The sequence below is a fragment of the Drosophila mojavensis genome, unplaced genomic scaffold, assembly GCF_018153725.1.
Source record: "Drosophila mojavensis isolate 15081-1352.22 unplaced genomic scaffold, ASM1815372v1 contig_74, whole genome shotgun sequence".
Classification (NCBI taxonomy): domain Eukaryota; kingdom Metazoa; phylum Arthropoda; class Insecta; order Diptera; family Drosophilidae; genus Drosophila; species Drosophila mojavensis.
Window position 1 is genome coordinate 18,210,679 of NW_025318899.1, and position 18,803 is coordinate 18,229,481.

General features: G+C 35.2%; 2 protein-coding genes and 1 long non-coding RNA gene across 3 annotated transcripts in view; 1 reads left to right on the plus strand and 2 right to left on the minus strand.

Annotated features, from left to right (window-relative positions):
- Nucleotides 1–18,803, plus strand: part of LOC6582920 — a 52,912-nt gene that overhangs the window by 12,016 nt on the left and 22,093 nt on the right. Inside the window, exon 2 of the transcript XR_006357556.1 lies at nucleotides 5,187–5,276. The gene's annotated coding sequence lies outside the window, so the exon portion shown is untranslated. The remainder of the gene's footprint in view (nucleotides 1–5,186; nucleotides 5,277–18,803) is intronic.
- LOC6582918 (probable cytochrome P450 312a1) lies at nucleotides 9,128–11,570 on the minus strand. The gene is made up of 3 exons (XM_002008564.4): nucleotides 10,717–11,570; nucleotides 10,094–10,653; nucleotides 9,128–10,035 (listed from the first exon to the last, which is right to left on the minus strand). The coding sequence occupies exons 1-3, from the start codon at nucleotides 11,349–11,351 to the stop codon at nucleotides 9,692–9,694; spliced, it is 1,539 nt and encodes a 512-aa protein (XP_002008600.1). The 5' UTR covers nucleotides 11,352–11,570; the 3' UTR covers nucleotides 9,128–9,691.
- LOC122757503 lies at nucleotides 15,376–16,209 on the minus strand. The gene is made up of 2 exons (XR_006357561.1): nucleotides 16,022–16,209; nucleotides 15,376–15,917 (listed from the first exon to the last, which is right to left on the minus strand). It is a non-coding gene; the product is annotated as an uncharacterized LOC122757503 (long non-coding RNA).

Below are 18,803 nucleotides of genomic sequence, written 5' to 3' on the forward strand. Positions count from 1 at the left end.
AAATATTTTTAAAATAATTTATATGTGTTAAGACATAAATATTCTAGATAGCATTGGCATTCTATTTATGAAAATGCATTTGTAAATGTTTGTATGTAGAACATTGAATTAGAGAATGTAAGGATGTAAGTCTAGGTTTGCTTCATTGTGTGTTAATGGAGTTTTTGTCGGTTATATCAACAATGCAATTAATAGAGAGAACTAGAATTCCCCAACAAGCTATTTTATATACAAATTCATATGTGAGCCAAAGATTTTAAATTAAATTAAGGGAAGTTGTAAAAGAGGGAATAAAAACACAGATATTAATTGTAATGAATGAATGAGCACCATAAAAATTACAAACTTAAAAAATAAAATAAAAGAGTTGAAAAATATAAATAATAAAGAGTAATAACAATCTTTAAAGTATAAAATAGAATATTAAAAAAAAAAAACGTTTATCAGGGCTTAAAAAATATAAAATAAGAAAAACTAAATATAAATAATAATAAGAAGATATAAAGTATATGAATATTTGTAAATATATTATAAGAAAAACTAAATAAAATATGTCGATAAAATAATAATAAAATATACTAAAAATAAAAATAATGATCATAATATATAAAATATATATAAATATAATATATAAAATTACAAAGAACATTATAATAATGTGGAAAAAAAAGAATATAAAAATTTATAAATATATGAGATAAAAAATATATAAAAAGAAGTCGAAAAACAAGAAGAAAATATAAATATAAACTATTATAAAAATATAGAAAATATGCAGAAGTCGATAAATATAATATAAGAGCAAAAACATTTATAAAGAAGTCGAAGTTGCCCTCATAGTTCAGCTATGCACTACATGTATTACACTTATACAGCGCACGTTCATCTATTAGCAAGTGCCTTGCAAATCAAATAAGCCTCAGTCAAAGCACACATACCTATACACACACATATATAATACACACACTCACACACACACACATGTGCAACATTGTCAACCATAAATTTAACTAATATACAACTCTGCCCTACCCACCGAGCTCCAACTACTACTTCAACTCCAGCTCCAACCCCAACCCAATTGCTGGCCAAGTCGATAGGAATGTGGTGCAATAATCAAGCCAAGACTCGGCCCAAGACTCGAGTTACAGTTACAGTTAAGGTAACGCATGGCAATGGCCATAAAATGACACTGAGTGTCAGTTTCAATTAAACATGTTGACAGCTGTAAGGGCAGCAGCCTAGCCAAATATTCAGCAGCCAACATAGAGAAAGAGGGAGAGAGAGATAGAGAGAGAGAGAGAGAGATTCAGCACGTCTGAGGGGTTGCTCAGGCTATTTCGATTTTAATACAAGAAATTCCTAGCATTGTTTGGCCATGCATTGTATCGACTATATTGTATATATGTATATATATGTATGCATGTGTTTGTGTGTGCGTGGATTTATTCATAGAGTACAGCATTTAAATGACAACTTTATTCCAGAGTTTCGCCCAGTTTTTTGCTAGCTGGTCGAAGACGTCTCTGATTTCTGACAGCCAATTGTAAGAAAACATTCATGGCTATTACAAATTTAAGTAATTTTATGTGTTCAGCTCCTTCATTTGCATTCAGTCATTTATTTGTTTTGCATGCTCTGAGGATGCTTCAGGTTGATTTTCTTGAGATTTTTCGCACAGTTTCGTGTTGTTGTTGTTGTTCATTGATCAATTGACAAGTTGTCAAATGTTTTATTATGCTCGGTGGACGTGTTGTCGTACTGTCTCCGCTCCAGGGAATTTAGTTTAATTAAACTGCCGACGTTTGGTAAATACGAGCATTTGATGTCCTGCACATGTGACGTTTGCATATTAATTTCCTGTAATTTTGATTGAGTTTTGCATAAATTTGCAAATGCTCCAAAAATCAGAGCAAGAGTCGAGGCAAGTCGAAAGAGACTCTGTTTATATTTGCCGAGACTTACCCTCGCCAATGCTTATGGCCAACCCGTCGAAGCACCTCAGCACCGTCTCATCTAATTGCAGCCCAGCAAATACTAAGAATTTTTGTGTATTTTTCCTTTTTTCTGCGAGCTGGGCTGGAACTGGGGCGATGCTTTGTTTTCGTCACGGCCGAGTGGCGAAAAGCAATCACAGAGCAGTTGCACAAATATCTGGCTGCCGCAGTGGAGGGTCTTTTGTATTATTGGTGAAATTAGAATTTCTCATTAAAATAAGTGTTGCTGCTGCCGGACCCGGTTGACTTGACTTGAGACGTAGTCGCTCCGAGCAAGGTGCTCGGCCATGGCATCGGACTTAAGTTACCAGATTTGCCCACTTCCACGCTTGCCGCTCATTAGTTGCGCCTCAGAGCTGACAGACAGACAGGCGGACAGACAGACAGACGGACAGACAGACAGACGGACAGATGGACAGACGGACACAGACAGTGTCTCAGTATTTGTGCATTTGTATCTTTATTTTTTTTCTCTCCCCATTGTGCAGCTCCATGACAGCCTTGCCACTTGAGTTTCCTTGTCCATTGGGGCAGCTGGGCAAAGCACCTTATAAAGGCATTTTGGCATTTTCAATTTTTAATGGATTCTGTATCCCAGTAATTAAAAGTGCAACTCTTCTTCTATTTCTCTTCATCTAGACTCGTCATTTGTGTCCCGTCTAATAGGCTTACCAACCGAAACACTTGGCTTTAATGCATTAAAAAATATTCCCCATTTGCACTTTGATTGTTGAAGCAGTTGCTGATTTATCAGACGCGTACTCAAGTCAAACCTTTTAGCCACTCTTTGGCTCTAATTGTTGCTAGAGTAATCCAATTTGTGGCTTTTAAGCACATTTAGCAACCCTTTTGCGGGCGGGGAGTTTTGTAATTGATAAGGGCTGCAACTATCGGGGTAATTATTAAAGGGGAAACTGCTCGCAGTGGAAGTGGAAATCTAGCAATCTAGCTAACTTGCCTTAACTCACACATACTGAAGGGAGAAGCATAAATATTTATTTATTTATTTTATTTAAATGCTTTTATTGAGCTTTATTTCCCTTGAATATTTAGTTAAGAATTATTTATTTTTATAATTATTATAGTTGTTAATATTAATATTTATATTAATAGAATTATTATCTTTTGGTTTATTTTTTATATCTAGTAAATATATATATATATATTTATTGAGCTTTATTTCCTTTGTATATTTCGCTAAGAATTATATTTTTAGTATTGTTGTTATTATTAGTATTTATATCAAAAGAATTATTATTATTTTTTGTTGTTAATTTTTTATATTTAGTAAATATGTATATTTTATTATTATTATTTTTTTTGTTTTGTTTTTGTTTTTTATTTATTTATTTATTTATTTTTTGTATTTACAGGTTGAACCAACCTGTAAACACAAAAAAAGAAAAAACAATAATAATAATAAATAAATAAATAAATTACCCCAAAAAAAAAAAAAAATAAATAATAATAATAATAATAATAATAATAACATTTTGACTTAGGGAAATTGTAAAGAATAATTTACATTAAAGAGATCATACTAATATTAATAGTAATGTAATATAAATTATATTTTTCATTTTTATTTTGTTTTAGTCAAACATGTGCACATACGAAAACAAGAAAAATCTAGTCAATTCAAAAATATCCATTATTGAGTTCAGGGCATGCAAAAATTTAAGTATCATAGAAGATTGAAAATAGTTGTTTTTACATTATTATATATTATTGATATTACTAGTCTAAATGACTGCCTGCAACTTTTGAAATATTTCTTCTAATTTGTTTTTATAATATTTGTATAATGTTAATTCTTATTTCTTATTTTAATTGTAATATTTTACTTACAACACAGTGTGATCAGACTATATGATATTTGAAAATACGTGAATATAATATTTTTAAATGATATTACTGTGTAGCATGCCAATGTAAGGGGGTACTCCAGCAAACTCAGTTATAAACGACTCTAGTTTACTTTGATTATACTATTCATAAACTAGAACTAGCATCTACCTGCATCCAGTTGCATCCACTTGTTACTTTTGCACTGAGCTTATTCTAATATCCGCTAGAAACACAACTTCCTCTTTGGGATCTATCGATCTAGCTTCTCGACAATGTCATAAATGCAAAATAGAGGGGCTCCCCAAAAACCAAACTGCAAACCCCATTAATTTACAACAAACGCATTCAACGTAAAGTTTAGCCTCGACTTTTGGCCATTTCGGTCATTCAATGGCGTGCAACAGTGTTGCAAGTGTGGCAAACTTTTGTGGCAGCACACGCACACATATGTATGCTGTGGCCAGATAGGATATCTGCACCAGCTACATTGTTGAGTAGGCAAAAGTTTTGAATTTAACTTTTGCTTGTTTCATTCAAGTGGCGGCAACAACAACAACAACAACAACAACAACAACAACAGCAGCAACAGCGGCTGAAATGTTGAACAAAAACTTTATGCCAAAAGCCACAACAAACGCAACGGGAAACTGTTGCTGTTGCAGTGGGCGTGACAGTGGAAGTGGCAGTGGGAGTGGCAGTTGCAGTTGCAATTGTTTGCTTTCTGCTCAGTTGTGTTATTATTGTTTTGTGGTTTTTGGCATTGAGTAGCTGCTGAGCTGACAACTTTGATTCCCAGTTGCAATGCACAATGCATTCTGATAAAATACAATTTTTGTTTGTTTTAATTAATTCTGTATTATTTTTTTACATTTTTTTAATTTGTATTTTTATTTTCAGCCAGAAACGTGTTTGGCATTTTGTGTCTGTTTAACGTCTTAACTGCAGCTCCTGCGTCCTCTCTCTCTCTCCCTCTCTCTCTGTCTCTCTCCCTCTCCCCATGGCGTTTGCAGCTTCAGCTAGCTTTGGGGAATATCTTTACTTGCATTTGTTTATATTAATTTTGTTTTTTTCTCTATCTTCGTTTTCTTTTCTTCTCTCTTTTCTGTTATTTGCTGTGCACTGTAATTAGCCACGCCCTCCGACTAGTCCCTGGACAAGACAGCTGGCGTCTGCTCTGCGTCTGCCGTCTCCTGTCTCTGCTTGTTGGCCAAAATTGCTGTGCATAAAGAGTTTAAGTTGACATTTTTAGCAACAGTTTGTAATTTGGCCGTCGCGTAACCCTTTTGCCCCGATATTTGCTAATTTTTTGCTTACTTTTCCTTGCTTACATTTTACTTGCAGACTTCAGACTGCGGACTTAATTGCATTTGCCAAAAGGCGCGCCCGCTGCTGTTTTGCATTTAGATTTCATTGTTTGACAGCAGCTGAAAGGTAAGTGAGAATTTAAGAATTTAAGTTTTTAATTCATTTCGTAAACTTGGCTTCTTTTAATGCACTTGTCAATTAAAAAATCATAAAAAATACATTTATTTATTTATACAAATTATGCATAAATGTTTATGGCGCAGCTGCACTTTTATGGCTGGCTTTCAAATTAAGTCGCTCCGGCTAAAAGCCTGCTTCATATTTTACGATCTTTGGACATTTTATGCGCAAGGCCTAACCCTTCGCCCTTAAGGGCGGGGCGCTTTTTGGCACCCGCCATAACTTAATTATCCATATGAATCCTTCAGTTTTATTGCCGGCTAAGGCGGCAGCGGGTCAGCCCTTTTAATTATGATGAGTACTCTGTTGAGCACTCTGCTCCTCCTCACTCTCTCCCTCTCTCTCCTCTTCTCTTTATCTTTGCATCTGTCATATTTTTATTTATCTAAAGTGGCAAATCTTCACGGGGCCTGCTCATTAAAATGACATCAAATCGAGCCTGCCAAATGTTTTATTGTTGTTGCTGTCGTTTTTCCACATTTTCAACATTTTCCACATTTTCCACTTTCCCAGTTTTATGTCCAGCAGCTGTACATCAACATGAATTTATGGTTTGGACCGTTAATTTCATAAGCCCGTGGGCCATGCTCCAACTGCTCTACAAAATTTTAAACACTTTTGATTAAGACGCACATGCAGCCAAAAAAGGCTTTTGTCTTTGCGGTTGGCTGCTTGGCTCGGAATCGTCGTTGTCATTGTTGTGCGGTGGCGCCCGGGCGGACTGCCACACATGCAACGCATTGCTGCGGTTGCATTTGTAGGCGGGGCGTGGGCGGCTCTTTGAAGTAAGCAGCAGAGATATTGCCTTAAGGCTAAGCCTCATTTGTGGTCAAATTGTGTGCTGTGCGTCAGCCTAAAGTCGATTGTGTCAATATTGTGCCATGGCTAATGGCTAATGGCTAATGGGTAATGGGCAATGGGTAATGGGTAATGTTTGCGATAAGGATTTACGTAAGTTGCGGCCGGCTGCCAGCGTTCGATTACCTCGGCTCATATGCTAATTAGCGCCTGCCGATTAAACTTAAAGCGCTGCGGGGCCTTGCGATTTGATGGCATTTAATAGCGAGCTACAGAGCCCATATGGCAAACTTTTGCCAATAACAATGCGAGGCCATAAACTAGCTGTAAAAACACATAAAAATCATAGCATACATTTAGGAGTCGAATTACAAGTGCCACGGCGCAAAGGGGTTGCTGCCGAGTGGCATTAAAAGGAGTAGCTGCGTTTGCACATTAAAAACCCATAAAAATCGAGAATTGAATTGCCAAACAACAATACATAAAGTGGCCCTGAAGATAATACAATAAAAAATAAAAAATAAACAAGGGCAAATCTAAAAGTAAAATTGACGAAAAACCAATTGAAACAATCGATTAAAATCGATCAATGAAATTGAATCACGTGTTACAATTTCCTTAAAGCAATTCAGATTCAGTTACAATCTGTGGAGCATCTAAAGCCTCCCTCAAGATGGTAGACAAATAAAATGTGGCATTACCTTGAAAGGAATTTCGTAGCAGTTTGAGCTATAGAAATTATTTGCTGCTTATATATTTGTCTATAGTTAGTATAAAATATAAATTAAATTGAATTATTATAAATTATATATGAATAGTAAGTATAGTATAGTATAATGTAAAAATAATAATATTATAAATTTTATATAAATAGTTAAATCTTATACAAATTATTTATATAGTAAAATAATAATAAATAAAATATATAATACACAATTAATTAATAATATATAAATAATTTAAAATTATCGTCTCAAATATTTGCAATATAGAAAAAGATATATATGTAGAAATAAATATATAAATATGAATAATAATTAAAAAAATTAAATTTAAAATTATATTGAAAAGTCTCTGATTGCTTTTGAAAATCAGAGCTCACATCCAAAATAATCTCTCAATTCGATAGACCCAGTTCTAGGCATTCAGAAGTGTTTGACTAGAAGATTTACTGATGGCAGGAATAATGGTTTAAGGTATCCAAAATGTGAAGTAGTAATAGTATTATTTTGTATATAATTTATGTGAAATCTTTAAACGATTTAGATGAATTCTGCCATATCCGATGATCAAGACATATCCAAGAAAGTGGTACAAAATAGACATTAGTCTTGCTAATTTAATTATTAAAATTAAAAAAAAAAAAAAAACACACAATTTAAAAATCCAAACTTTAATTGTAAACACTGGAATCTTTTGAGAGAGTAAGCAGTAGAAATAGACTAATTTTATTTATTTCTTAACTGCAAATTGACAGATATCCTAATAATTCAATATAATCTAACGCTAGCAAGTAATTTTCTCCAACTGACTGACAATTGACTTGGGTAAAAGCTCAGCTCATTGGCTGCTATTGATGTCTTGATGCATTTGTAGTCTTCATTGTAGTTGGAGAAGCGCTGCTCAGCCAGGACATGTTAGAATGTTATCTATTCAAGCAGCCTGCTCAGATTTTACGCATTAGTCTTATTCATTTGTTGTTTAGAACTAATCAACAGCATTCGGTTTATGCATTTATAGAACACGCTCGATTGCCTTGCCTTAACATTCCTTATCTATTTTTACTATGCACCGACTGTAATCAATTTTTATGCAAGCGAATTCATATTTCGTTTAGAGTCTTGAACTCTTTCGGCAACGCATCAATTGTCGCTCGTCTTGCTGGCAAGTTCAGTGCTCTCTGTTAACCCCCCTCTGTTAGCACACAGGTCACACACAGCCCCCGCCGCCGTCCGTTACACGCTTACCCCTTGACATTCCGGGCTATCAGTTGGCAGAAGCGAAAACTTTTATGCGCTTGTTAACAAAAGCGTGAAATTCAATGCGGAAGAACGCAAATTTACGACACTGCAAATTAAACTTGATTTTTATTTAAATAAATTGCATTTTATGCGCTCGGCTAGGATATGCGATGCCGTCGCCTCGTCGTCGAGTCGTAGAGTCGTAATAATAAGCAGGCAACGGCCATAATTTGCACCGGAATATGACGGCAGGATATGTGGCAGTGGGTTTTGTTGGCTCGTGTTTGGGCGACGGGCTGGCTGCTTTATGTATTTTTATTTATTACACGCAGCATTGCCAGGAAATGTTTGTTGATTTTCCGCAGTGCGCGCACAATAAAAATCGGGGCACAGAAAAAAAAGCGAATTATTTTCTAGACGAACGCGCGTCGCTCGAATATAAAAAAAAACCCAGAAATTCTACAAATTGTACAGAGTTTTATTGTAGAGTGTTTTGAGGGTATTGTGAGTGTGTGATGGAATTTGCAAGCTATTGGGGACTGTATATGGGATCTAATATATACATATATATTTGTAAATTAATTATATATATTTTATATGGTGTATATAGATGTCATTGGAAAATAAAAGTGGGAAGTTATAAGAGAAAAATACTATTTTTTCACTGATTATTTTAAAGTGCAGTATATGTAGTATATAAAAATCATATTGTTTTTTTTTTTTATTATTTATATTATGTATTATGTAAAGCGCAATATAATATTTTGGATTTGAAAGATCTTTTACAAGACAAAATACTTCGCCTACCTTATTTATTTATATTATATTCTGTATATATTTTATTTCTCATATCATATTATATATTTTATTTCTCATATTATATTTTAAACAATATTTAATATTTTATATATTTTTTTAAATTAAAAAATATGAAAAAATTTTATATATTATAATTTACATTTCATAGTTTATAAATCATACATTTCATTTCAAAATATTTTATTTGTTTTATTATAATATTTTTATTTTTATTTTATTTTATGTAACTGCTATTTTCGTACAATTTTAGATGTTTCATTAACTTGAATGAATTACATGGAAACTTACGAGCAAAAGCCCGTCACCCTTGTTTTTAATGCATATAATGAGTATATACGAGGAACCTCATATTGATAAGGGAAAATGTAAAAAAAATGATCTAAGAGACTTTTTTTGTTATCTAAAACTACCTTTAAATATTAAACATATACAAAATGATTATTCTCAGCAAGAGCATGCAATTTTCGTTCTGTAACTCATCACTCTTACAATTATTGCCAGTTTCTTTTATTTATTTATTTTTTTTTTATACAACCTCGTCGCCGCCGTCATTAAAAACGGAAATGTGATGCGTAATTTGTGCGCCGCGAAGTATGCAATACAGAAATTTTGAATGGAGCCAGGCGAAACGAATTGATAAGGGCTTAACAAAAGGTTCAATGGCTAACGCAGATGTATTCCGGTCTGAGCCTCAAGAGCTGTTGAGCTGTTACCAGCTCTGGTAGCTGGGCAATCGCAATTGCAATCTCTTGAAAATATTGCATAAAGAAATCCTTTCACAGTTCACTTAACAGCTCGTATCTTGCAGTAGTAGGGATCTTTGGTATGCAGTGTCATGACGAAGATGAGGCGCGCCTTCTCCTGCCGCTCGCCCAAGGGCTCGAAATAGAAACTCCTGAGGAGGTGAGCCAGCACCAGCTTCAGCAGGACTATGGCATAGCGCTGGCCCAGGCAGCAGCGCGGACCCGTCATGAAGGGTATGTAGGTGGAGGGTTCGATCTTGGGCTGGGCATCGCGGGCCCAGCGCTGCGGCCTGAAGACCAGCGGCTCGGGAAAGAATTCCTCGCAGCGGCCCATATACATCGGCGAGATGATCACATCGCTGCCCTTGGGTATGAAGAAGTTATCTGAAAGAGGTTGAAGTATAGCCAAGCTAATCTAGATATTGCAGTAGAATTCGCTCACTAATTGTGCAATTGGCTGTGGCTCGGCGCGCTGTGATGGGCGCCGAGGGATACATGCGCAGCGTCTCCTTGATGCACATGCCCAGATAGACCAATTCTCGCATCTGCTCCATCGTTATGGGTGTGGCTGCATCTCGCCCACACACCCGCCAGATCTCCTCGCGGCACTGCTGCTGATACTCCACATGCAGCGTCATGTTGTACATGAAGAACTTGAGCATGGCTGCGACCAAGTCGAAGCCACCAAAGATAATGGTGTCCACCTCCTCGCGTATGTCCCTCTCCTTCAGCGGCTGGCCGTCTGCGTCTCGGGCCAGCAGCAAGTTATCCAGCAAGCTGCGTGTTTTCTGCTCACTGGACTCGGCGTCGGACGTGGCTTCGCTATTGCCATTGGCCAGATCCGAAGCGAGCTGAGCCAAACGCTTTCTGATAATGCCCTTCGTGAAGCCGTGGAGGATCTTCAGAAGTTGCCTCTCGCGTGCTGCGAGCGGCGTGAAGTAATAGATGAGTGGGTAGCGATAGAGCAGACTCTTCAGCCTGGTGTCAAATACGTGAAAGATCCTGTAAAGCGAAGCAACTGAAGTGACTGATGTCCATGTGATCTCTTCTATATAGCCTACTCACTCTCTGACTGCATCCAAGTACTCCGACTTCTCGCCCGACTGCGAGTTGACTGTGGTGCCCAGCGCCGTTTCGCAGATGGTGTCCAGCGTGTAGCAGCTGACGAGCTGAAAGAAATCCACGGGCTGATCGGTGTCGGCCAGTGTGGCCAGCCTCTGCAGCAGGATGCGCGCCTGTCGCTCGAAGACCTGCACAAACTGCTTAATCATGCTGTAGTTGAAGGTCGGCGCAACCATCTTCCGGCGATGCATCCATTTGTCCACAGCGCAGGTGAAGACGCCCTCGCACAGCCAATTCTCGAAGACGCGATAGTCCGAGGTCTTCTGCAGCAGCTGCTTGGCGGTGCAGAGTGCATGAATATCCTTGGGATTGCAGTCGAATATGTAAAGCTTGTTGCCCAGCCACAGCTTGCCCCGGTGATCCTGCAGATGGCAGTTGATCAGCTCCGCGGCGCGCTTAAAGGGACGCGGCCCAATGATTCTCGCAAAGATGTGCAAATGTCCGAGGATGGGCAACGAGGGCGGGGCCGGCCAGCTGCTGGTCAGTCGATTGATGCGCGCCTGGTAGCAAATCGAATATACGAGATAGGCCAGCACTACACCCAAGAGTAGCAGCCACATCGAAACCGGGACCAACATACCGCTCCGAGATCTTAGATGCAACTGTCTAAAATTGGCATTGCATTTCGGATTTTAAATAAGTCACAGTCACAGCTTCTTGACAAAAACTCTATTATATATCGTAAATATGGTTGTAAATTTGTTGGCAACAAAAAATGCAGTAATGAACAGATCACAGATCACAGATCATAGAGTTGCGAGCAAGGTTTCAGGTATATGTATATATACAAATCGATCGATTAGTCAACGTCTGGATCCGAAGCAGATGTGACTCTTTTTACTCGGTTGTCAATGCTTAAGTACCCCGTCTTGATTGCTCGCTGATCATTTGTTTGGTATTCTGACAGATGTAAACAAATGCTAAAATGACATTGCGAAGGGCGGGCTTGCCTGCAGAGATACCCTGGAATGTAAATGAACTGAATAAGACAGGAGTTGCCAGCTGCGAATAATGATTGAGCTGAAATCAATTTTTTTTTATAGAATCAATTCGAAATACCTCAAGTACTTCAGTTACTTCTGTTTCATATAACATACTTCTCTTATTATTTCGATTATACAGGGTATATTGCCATTAATTTGCATTGAGGATAAACAACAAAGTGCTTAGATTGAGCTCCACTCACTTGGCAAATAAATAAGTTCAATATTGTTATTGCGAAATTATAAATTTGATGAGCGATCACGTCCCACGCATACAAATTCTAGCCCATGCGAGCAAAATTGACAAACGGTCCACTAGATGCGCAAACATCGATCGTTGATCGGAAACACCCAGAGAGCTATGGAGGGCATCAGTTGGGTGATTTACAGCACTCAGCAAGTTTGCTAATTATTTTCAAATATTGAATTTAATATACATTTCATTATTTTGCGAACGTGTCACAAAATTTTTATTTGCACAGCAATTGGAATGTGATAATCTGTATAGATATGGTATAATATGAGGGGCTTTTAATAATTATGTATATCATTAATGATAATCTGATAATCATAATGATAATTTACCCAAGTAAGGGTAATTTCTAGTCGTTCTAAATTAAAAATATTAAAGCACTATCGCACTTTGATCTAAAATTTGACAGACAGGTGTTGTTTTTGCGCATTCCTTTTCTCATGTATTTGCTCAGGTCAATCGTCTTTTTATACCAGACTCTTAATTGTCAATCTACTAGAAACTGGAAACTGGCGATATATATTTGATGTACTTGCGGGAGAACTCTAATAAATATAAAGAAATAATAATGGAGCACAAGGGTAGCTTGCCAAGTGTGTGAATAGATGTTATTTTAATTAAAAATTGTTATACTTGTTCACAACGTGAAAAGAAAAGAGTATATTGGTTTTGTGGAATGTGCGACTTGGTGTTCAGGTAGCCTCGTCTGATAAAGGATTCAGATTTTATAGATTTGCATACATATTAAATTAGTCAGAACAAAAACTCTATTATTTAAAGCTTAGTAGCTTTGTTAAAATATGATAAAATAGGATAGATAAACTAAATAAAAATAAAGCAATATCATAAATTAATATATAAATTACTTAAGCAGAGCTGTGTTTTAGTCTTAGACCCCGAACAATGCAATTTGGCAGTAAAAATATTACAGAACACACTCTCACATTTAAGAACAAGGATTCATTTATTTTTGTACCGTGAACGAGTATTAAGCGGTCGATAGTGCCCGACTGCAACATTCTAAAACTTTTCATTTACTTTAAAAATTTTGTTCTTTTTTCATTTTAACATTCGGCTCACAGTTTCAGCAATAATCTTAATTAAATATTTGTTTTTGGTGTTTGTTATTGTAATTATTATTAATTGGACTTCAAACAACGTATTGCTTAGTCAGTTATAGCCAACTGTAAAAGTTGCTAACTGTTGCTAATAAGATGGTTACACTTTATAATCTTTGACTTTAGAATCTATAATTATATTAATTAATATGCATATTTAAGTCAAAGTTCAAGCTGGAAAAAACAGTGAAATAAAATATGCAATGGAAGTTTATTTTATTTTTATAAAAAAAAAATAAATTAATAAAAAAAATAGTTGTGTCTCATTAAAGGATTTGCAAGGATTTTCAATGCAATTTTTTTATTTCTGTCAAATTAATTAATAAATGAAGTATATGCCATTTATATTTGCACATTTTTTAATAAACATGCGGAAAAAAAATGGAAATGCTCTTGATTTACAATGGAAAACGTAGCAGACGGCTTGCCTTTTTATTTGATATTGAATTGAAACAAGTGGACGTTGAATGTTGACTGAGAGGAAATATAAAAATATATATATATAAATATATATATAGTATTACGAATTTATGAATACACACACACACACACACCCACTCGCTCTGGTATCTATGATATGATATCGTGCAATCCACACAAAAGCACATTAATTACAATTATTCATGTTTATTTGTGCGCAGCAACTTTTCTGTGTTAATTAGTGTAAATACACAGTCCTGTTCACATTTTATTTATTTTTTTGTGCATCCCAGCTCTTAGACTGCATTGATATGCAAAATGAATTGAATGACAGTTGCACAGCCATATCAGACTCGCTATTGCATATATGTATGTATAAAATATTAAATATGGTTAGTCTTAGGCATAAGCCAGATAATTTGCTCATGTTCGTGACAAAGGCAGGATGACTTTGTCAGCGAGTGGGAAGTCCAGCAAATGTTTGACATAAATTCCATTATCTAATGGATGCCAATAAACAGCGCAGACAAATAAACACCCAAACACAGGCACACATAAGCACACACACACACACACACACACACACACTCGTGCACAATCAGGGACAATCAGATGTAGATACAGTTGTGCACCTGACAGGACCAAAAGGCACATTGTCTCACATTTAAAATTAAAAGTGATGCGAATCTGGCAGGGGAAATACTCAGGGACGAACCCTGAGAAGGGCGAAACAATGTCGCAAACTAATTTGAATTTATGCAAAGATGTCGAGCTGCCTATTATAAGGCCTAATAGGTTTGATAGAAGGAGCCAATTGGCTATGAGATGGAATTTGTCATGAGCAAAATATAATGAATAAGAGATAGAAACCAGCCAAAGAAAGGCTGATATTATATCTGATATATTTTATTTATTTATATTAAAGTCTGAAATATATACACATATGCATATATATTATTTTATATTTTTATATTTTCTGCTATTATTATATTTTAAAAAAAATGTAAGTTGGTTGACTTAAGATAAGGTAGGATTAAATAAGTATAAATGAAATAAATTAATATGCATTAAAGTTACAAAAATTAAATGATTGGATTTAATAGATAAACTTTAATTAATGAATAAATATATTTAATAAATTAATAAACATATAAAAAATGCTTAAAAGTAAATCAGTGATTTTATTACTAAATAAAATAAAATAATAAATAAATAATTATCATATATTTTATTTAAAATCTAAGTTTGATTTATATTCTGCTTTATTATTTCTTGATCTATACTTTGTATTATTAAAGTCTAATTATTAATGACTTACACATATTTCATGGGATCACTAGGGCATTTCCAGTTCGTCATTTAGCAATTGGCATTCCCAGCTTGTTATTATTGTTGTCTGTGTGCATGTAGAGCTCTGTAATTAAACTGCACATTATCAGGAACGCCACACACACACACACTCACTTCGATATAGATATGTATAACAAGCACTTACACAGACGTAGGCACAGGCACTGGGAACGCATAATTATGCAGGCATTTGCATGTGTATTTGTTGTTGTATTTGCAGCCCCGCCCAAACTGTCACATTGCATTTCGGCCATGTGGCTGAAATTAAATTTGGTCACATTTAATTATTGTTTATGCAAAGGCATCTTGAAAATTGCCATATTGCCATAGAAATGCGCTGCCTAATAAACGGCCCAGACGAAATCTGATAGGCGATAAGAGATAGAGATTGATGCGAGAGTTAAGATTGATGGATTGGAATCATTTGTCCAAGGTTGTGTCTGAACGGCAGTATCACAATCAGATTAAAAACAATTGATTACTGAATGACTAAAGTATATATGTATATTTATAAAATTTATTTTACTTTTTCCAGATGTAGCCATTGCCAAGCTTCTCAAAATTAGATTGATGTCAATTGATTCCGTTTCTAATACCAATCTTAGTCAAATCTCTTAAGCTATATCCCAAAAGGGTTATTTAAGGATTTAACCACAATGCCTCTACCTTTTCCCCTCCCCTGCTCCGTCTCGCATCGTTTCCACATCAATCGCAACCAATTTAATTTCACAATTAAATGCAAAGACGCGATGCGTTTAGCATAAATTAACAGCATGTAAGTAGGCGCCGCAGGGTGCCAAACATTGGTCAAGGGAGGGGGGCGGAGTCTTGGGTGTGGCTCTCTGGTTTCAGGTGTTGCCGCCAAATAAGCCGCCGGGCAGTGCTTCCGTTCCGTGATGCCCACCCACAGCCACGCCCACACCCACAGCCACAGTCACAGCCACAGCTCTGCTCTCGGTGTGGGCAGCAATTTTCCATTAGTGTATTTATTGCAGAATCTAATTTAATTGACGTCATCGTCTAATGCATTTAAGTAAAAGGAATTAAATGCCTTTAATTGTACGCTTTAATTAAATTAGCCAAGATATTTGCCAAAACGCAGTCTTAAAAGATCTTATGCTTACGTGCGAAAATCCATTTAACATCCATCAAGAAGCAGCTGTAACAACAGATGAAATTGATGGAAATAAATTTCGGTTTCGACTTCGTCTGTGAACAGACAGTGAGAAACATATGTTGTGCGTGCTTACTTTGTTTTTATATCAGTAATCAATATGAGATGTTGCTATATTATATTAGCTGAAAAGAGTTAAGCCTCTAAATTCTTTAAAAATGTATGTAAACCAAATTTATATATGAGCAAAAACAAACAACAAAGATATATTTAAAAATTTATTTTTCGTAAATATTTTGCTTACAAATGTAATTTTTACAACTTACAAGATAATATAAAACTGGTTCATGAGCTGGTGACGTAGCTGTTGCTTAACAGCCAACTACAGTTTAGCAAGCAGTGCAGCTGAAACTGCGCGTTTTTCTAGCGTTTTTTACTTAACCACTGCGATTTATTCAAGTTCAAATTAGAAAAAAGTTATTTGATAATTATTATATTTGTAATATTTAAAAATACTACTAATAAAATATTACAAACTGAAGGAATAATTTAAATATTAAAAAAATATGTATTTTTTTAAAAGCGATACAAAAATGTATATTTAAAAATATTATAAAATAAAATATATTTAATATTAATAAAATAAATTTATAAATAAATAAATAAATAAAATATAAAAAAAATATATTTTGTTAAATGACAACTAAGAAGAAAGAAATAAATAGTAAAAAAAAATATTTGATGAAATTTAGTGTAGTAATAATATAAGCAAACTAAATATAATAATATTAGCTCTATGAACTGCTCTCCCTTTTAATAGCATTTTGCAAAATTTATAAATAAAATTATTAATAAATTTTTTAGCATATAAAAAAAGAGGCCTAGTTATGGCAAGCTACAAAATATTTTTCTTTATTTATTTATTTATTTTTTTTTTTTTTGCTCATCCGTTTTAATTTATTTACCTTGAGTTTAGCCGTAACAACAAATTTCAACTACAAATTATGAACAAGTTAGTCAAAAATATATTACTAGATATAAAATATAATAGAATTAAAGAAAACCACGTACATATGTATGTATAAGAACATATATACATATGTGCTCAAATGCGCGCACTTCTTAAACAACTTAGCTTAGCTGACTAATAACTATTAAAAAATGATTATAATTAAAAAAAAAATAGACATTATAAAATACATTATGTAATAAATTCTTGTCGTTGTTAAACTGGGAGTTTTAATAGCGGTCCTTAGCTTAGTTATGTTAGCTATGCATTAAAAAACTTTATGCAAAATATGAAAAATTATAAAAATATAAAAATTATCTAGTTATTTAATAAATATTTAAATTTAATACATGTATGCAGCAGTACTTAATATGATCGATATTTATCAGACACAAATTTGCGTCAATCAAAATGACGTGTTAACTGGTTGCTTTTGGCCAAATTTGCTGCTAGAGAGAAAAAGACTACCGGTTAGCTAAACGCAAGACTTAATCAGCTTTATCTGCGGGCATTAAAGAGAAGTAAAGATAATAATTATAAATATTACTTTTTAGCCTCATGCCTCGCTGCACAGACAGCAATGAAGTTTTGGTTTTTTTATACTCATTCACGAAAGTGAATCAGTATATTGGTTTTGTGCAATGTCCGTCTTGCTGTCCGTCCGTCTGTCCGTCCGTCCGTCTGTCCGTCTGTCCGTCTGTCCGTATGAACGCAATCTATTTCGGCGCTATTGAAGCTAGAGACTTGAAATTTGGAACACATACTCGTGTATATCTCCGATTTATAAAGTGTTAAAATTTTCCCGATCCGCCCACTAGGGGCGTGGCAAATCGGAAAATGCATTTTCCGATGTACCAGAAATCATGTTTGTTGAAGAGCTAGAAAGCTGAAATTTGGTATGTAGGTCCGCGTTGACCACCCAAGATCACGAGCTATGGCGGATATATCTACGCCTATTGGGGGCGTGGCAAATCGGATAAAACTGTATCTCCTAAAGTTGTTAGCCTAGAATGCTGAAATTTTGCACGTCAGCTAATGGTATGATTCTATAAAGTCTGGAGATAAATTATAAGTCTACGCCCATTGGGGGCGTGGCAAATCGGACCTGAAGATATAGTGATTTTTTAAATTCTCCTATATTTTGGACACTATTGATGGCAGAGACCTTAAATTTTGTATATATACTCGGACTGATCACCCAAGACCAAAAAGTTTTGTCGGATATATGTCCGCCCACAGGGGGTGTGGCAAACCGCAAAAGTTTATATCTCCTAAAGTATAATAGCTAGAAGCTTCAAATTTGGATAGTTGAGTTACTGGTAGCCTCCTCTATCGATTCCCCGAAAATAATTTTTACGCCTCTTTAGGGGCGTGGCATATCGAAAAATACCCTGTAATTTTCACATTTTTTGAGGGTAAGCATTCAAACTTTGCAGTTAGGGTGCCGTTATCTCTTTCTAAAAACTGACCAAAAATGAGGTGTCTACGCCCAGTTGGGGCGTGGCAAATCGGATAAACCTGTATATTCTACAGTATTAGAGCGAAACTTAACTACTAAATTGTTGATGGGATGTGAATGAGTATTCCGCAGTCGGTAACGCCCGACTGCAACGTTCTTACTTGTTTTTTTTTGTTGTTGTATCTTTTTTTATTTTGGCGTCGACTTTGCCGCTAACCTTCGACGCGAAAATTGTTTTGTACTTATTTTTTTCTGTTAACATTCGGTTTAGCTGGCAGCTCGCAGTGCTTAAAGGTGTTTTTCAGTTTTGTTTCAGTTGTTGTT

Coding starts and splice junctions, on each gene's coding strand:
- LOC6582918 (XM_002008564.4), bottom strand. CDS start 11,351: ATGTTGGTCCCGGTTTCGATGTGGCTGCTACTCTTGGGTGTAGTGCTG. Junction 10,654..10,716: donor TACTTGGATGCAGTCAGAGA/GTGAGTAGGCTA, acceptor TTCGCTTTACAG/GATCTTTCACGTATTTGACA. Junction 10,036..10,093: donor CACAGCCAATTGCACAATTA/GTGAGCGAATTC, acceptor AACCTCTTTCAG/ATAACTTCTTCATACCCAAG.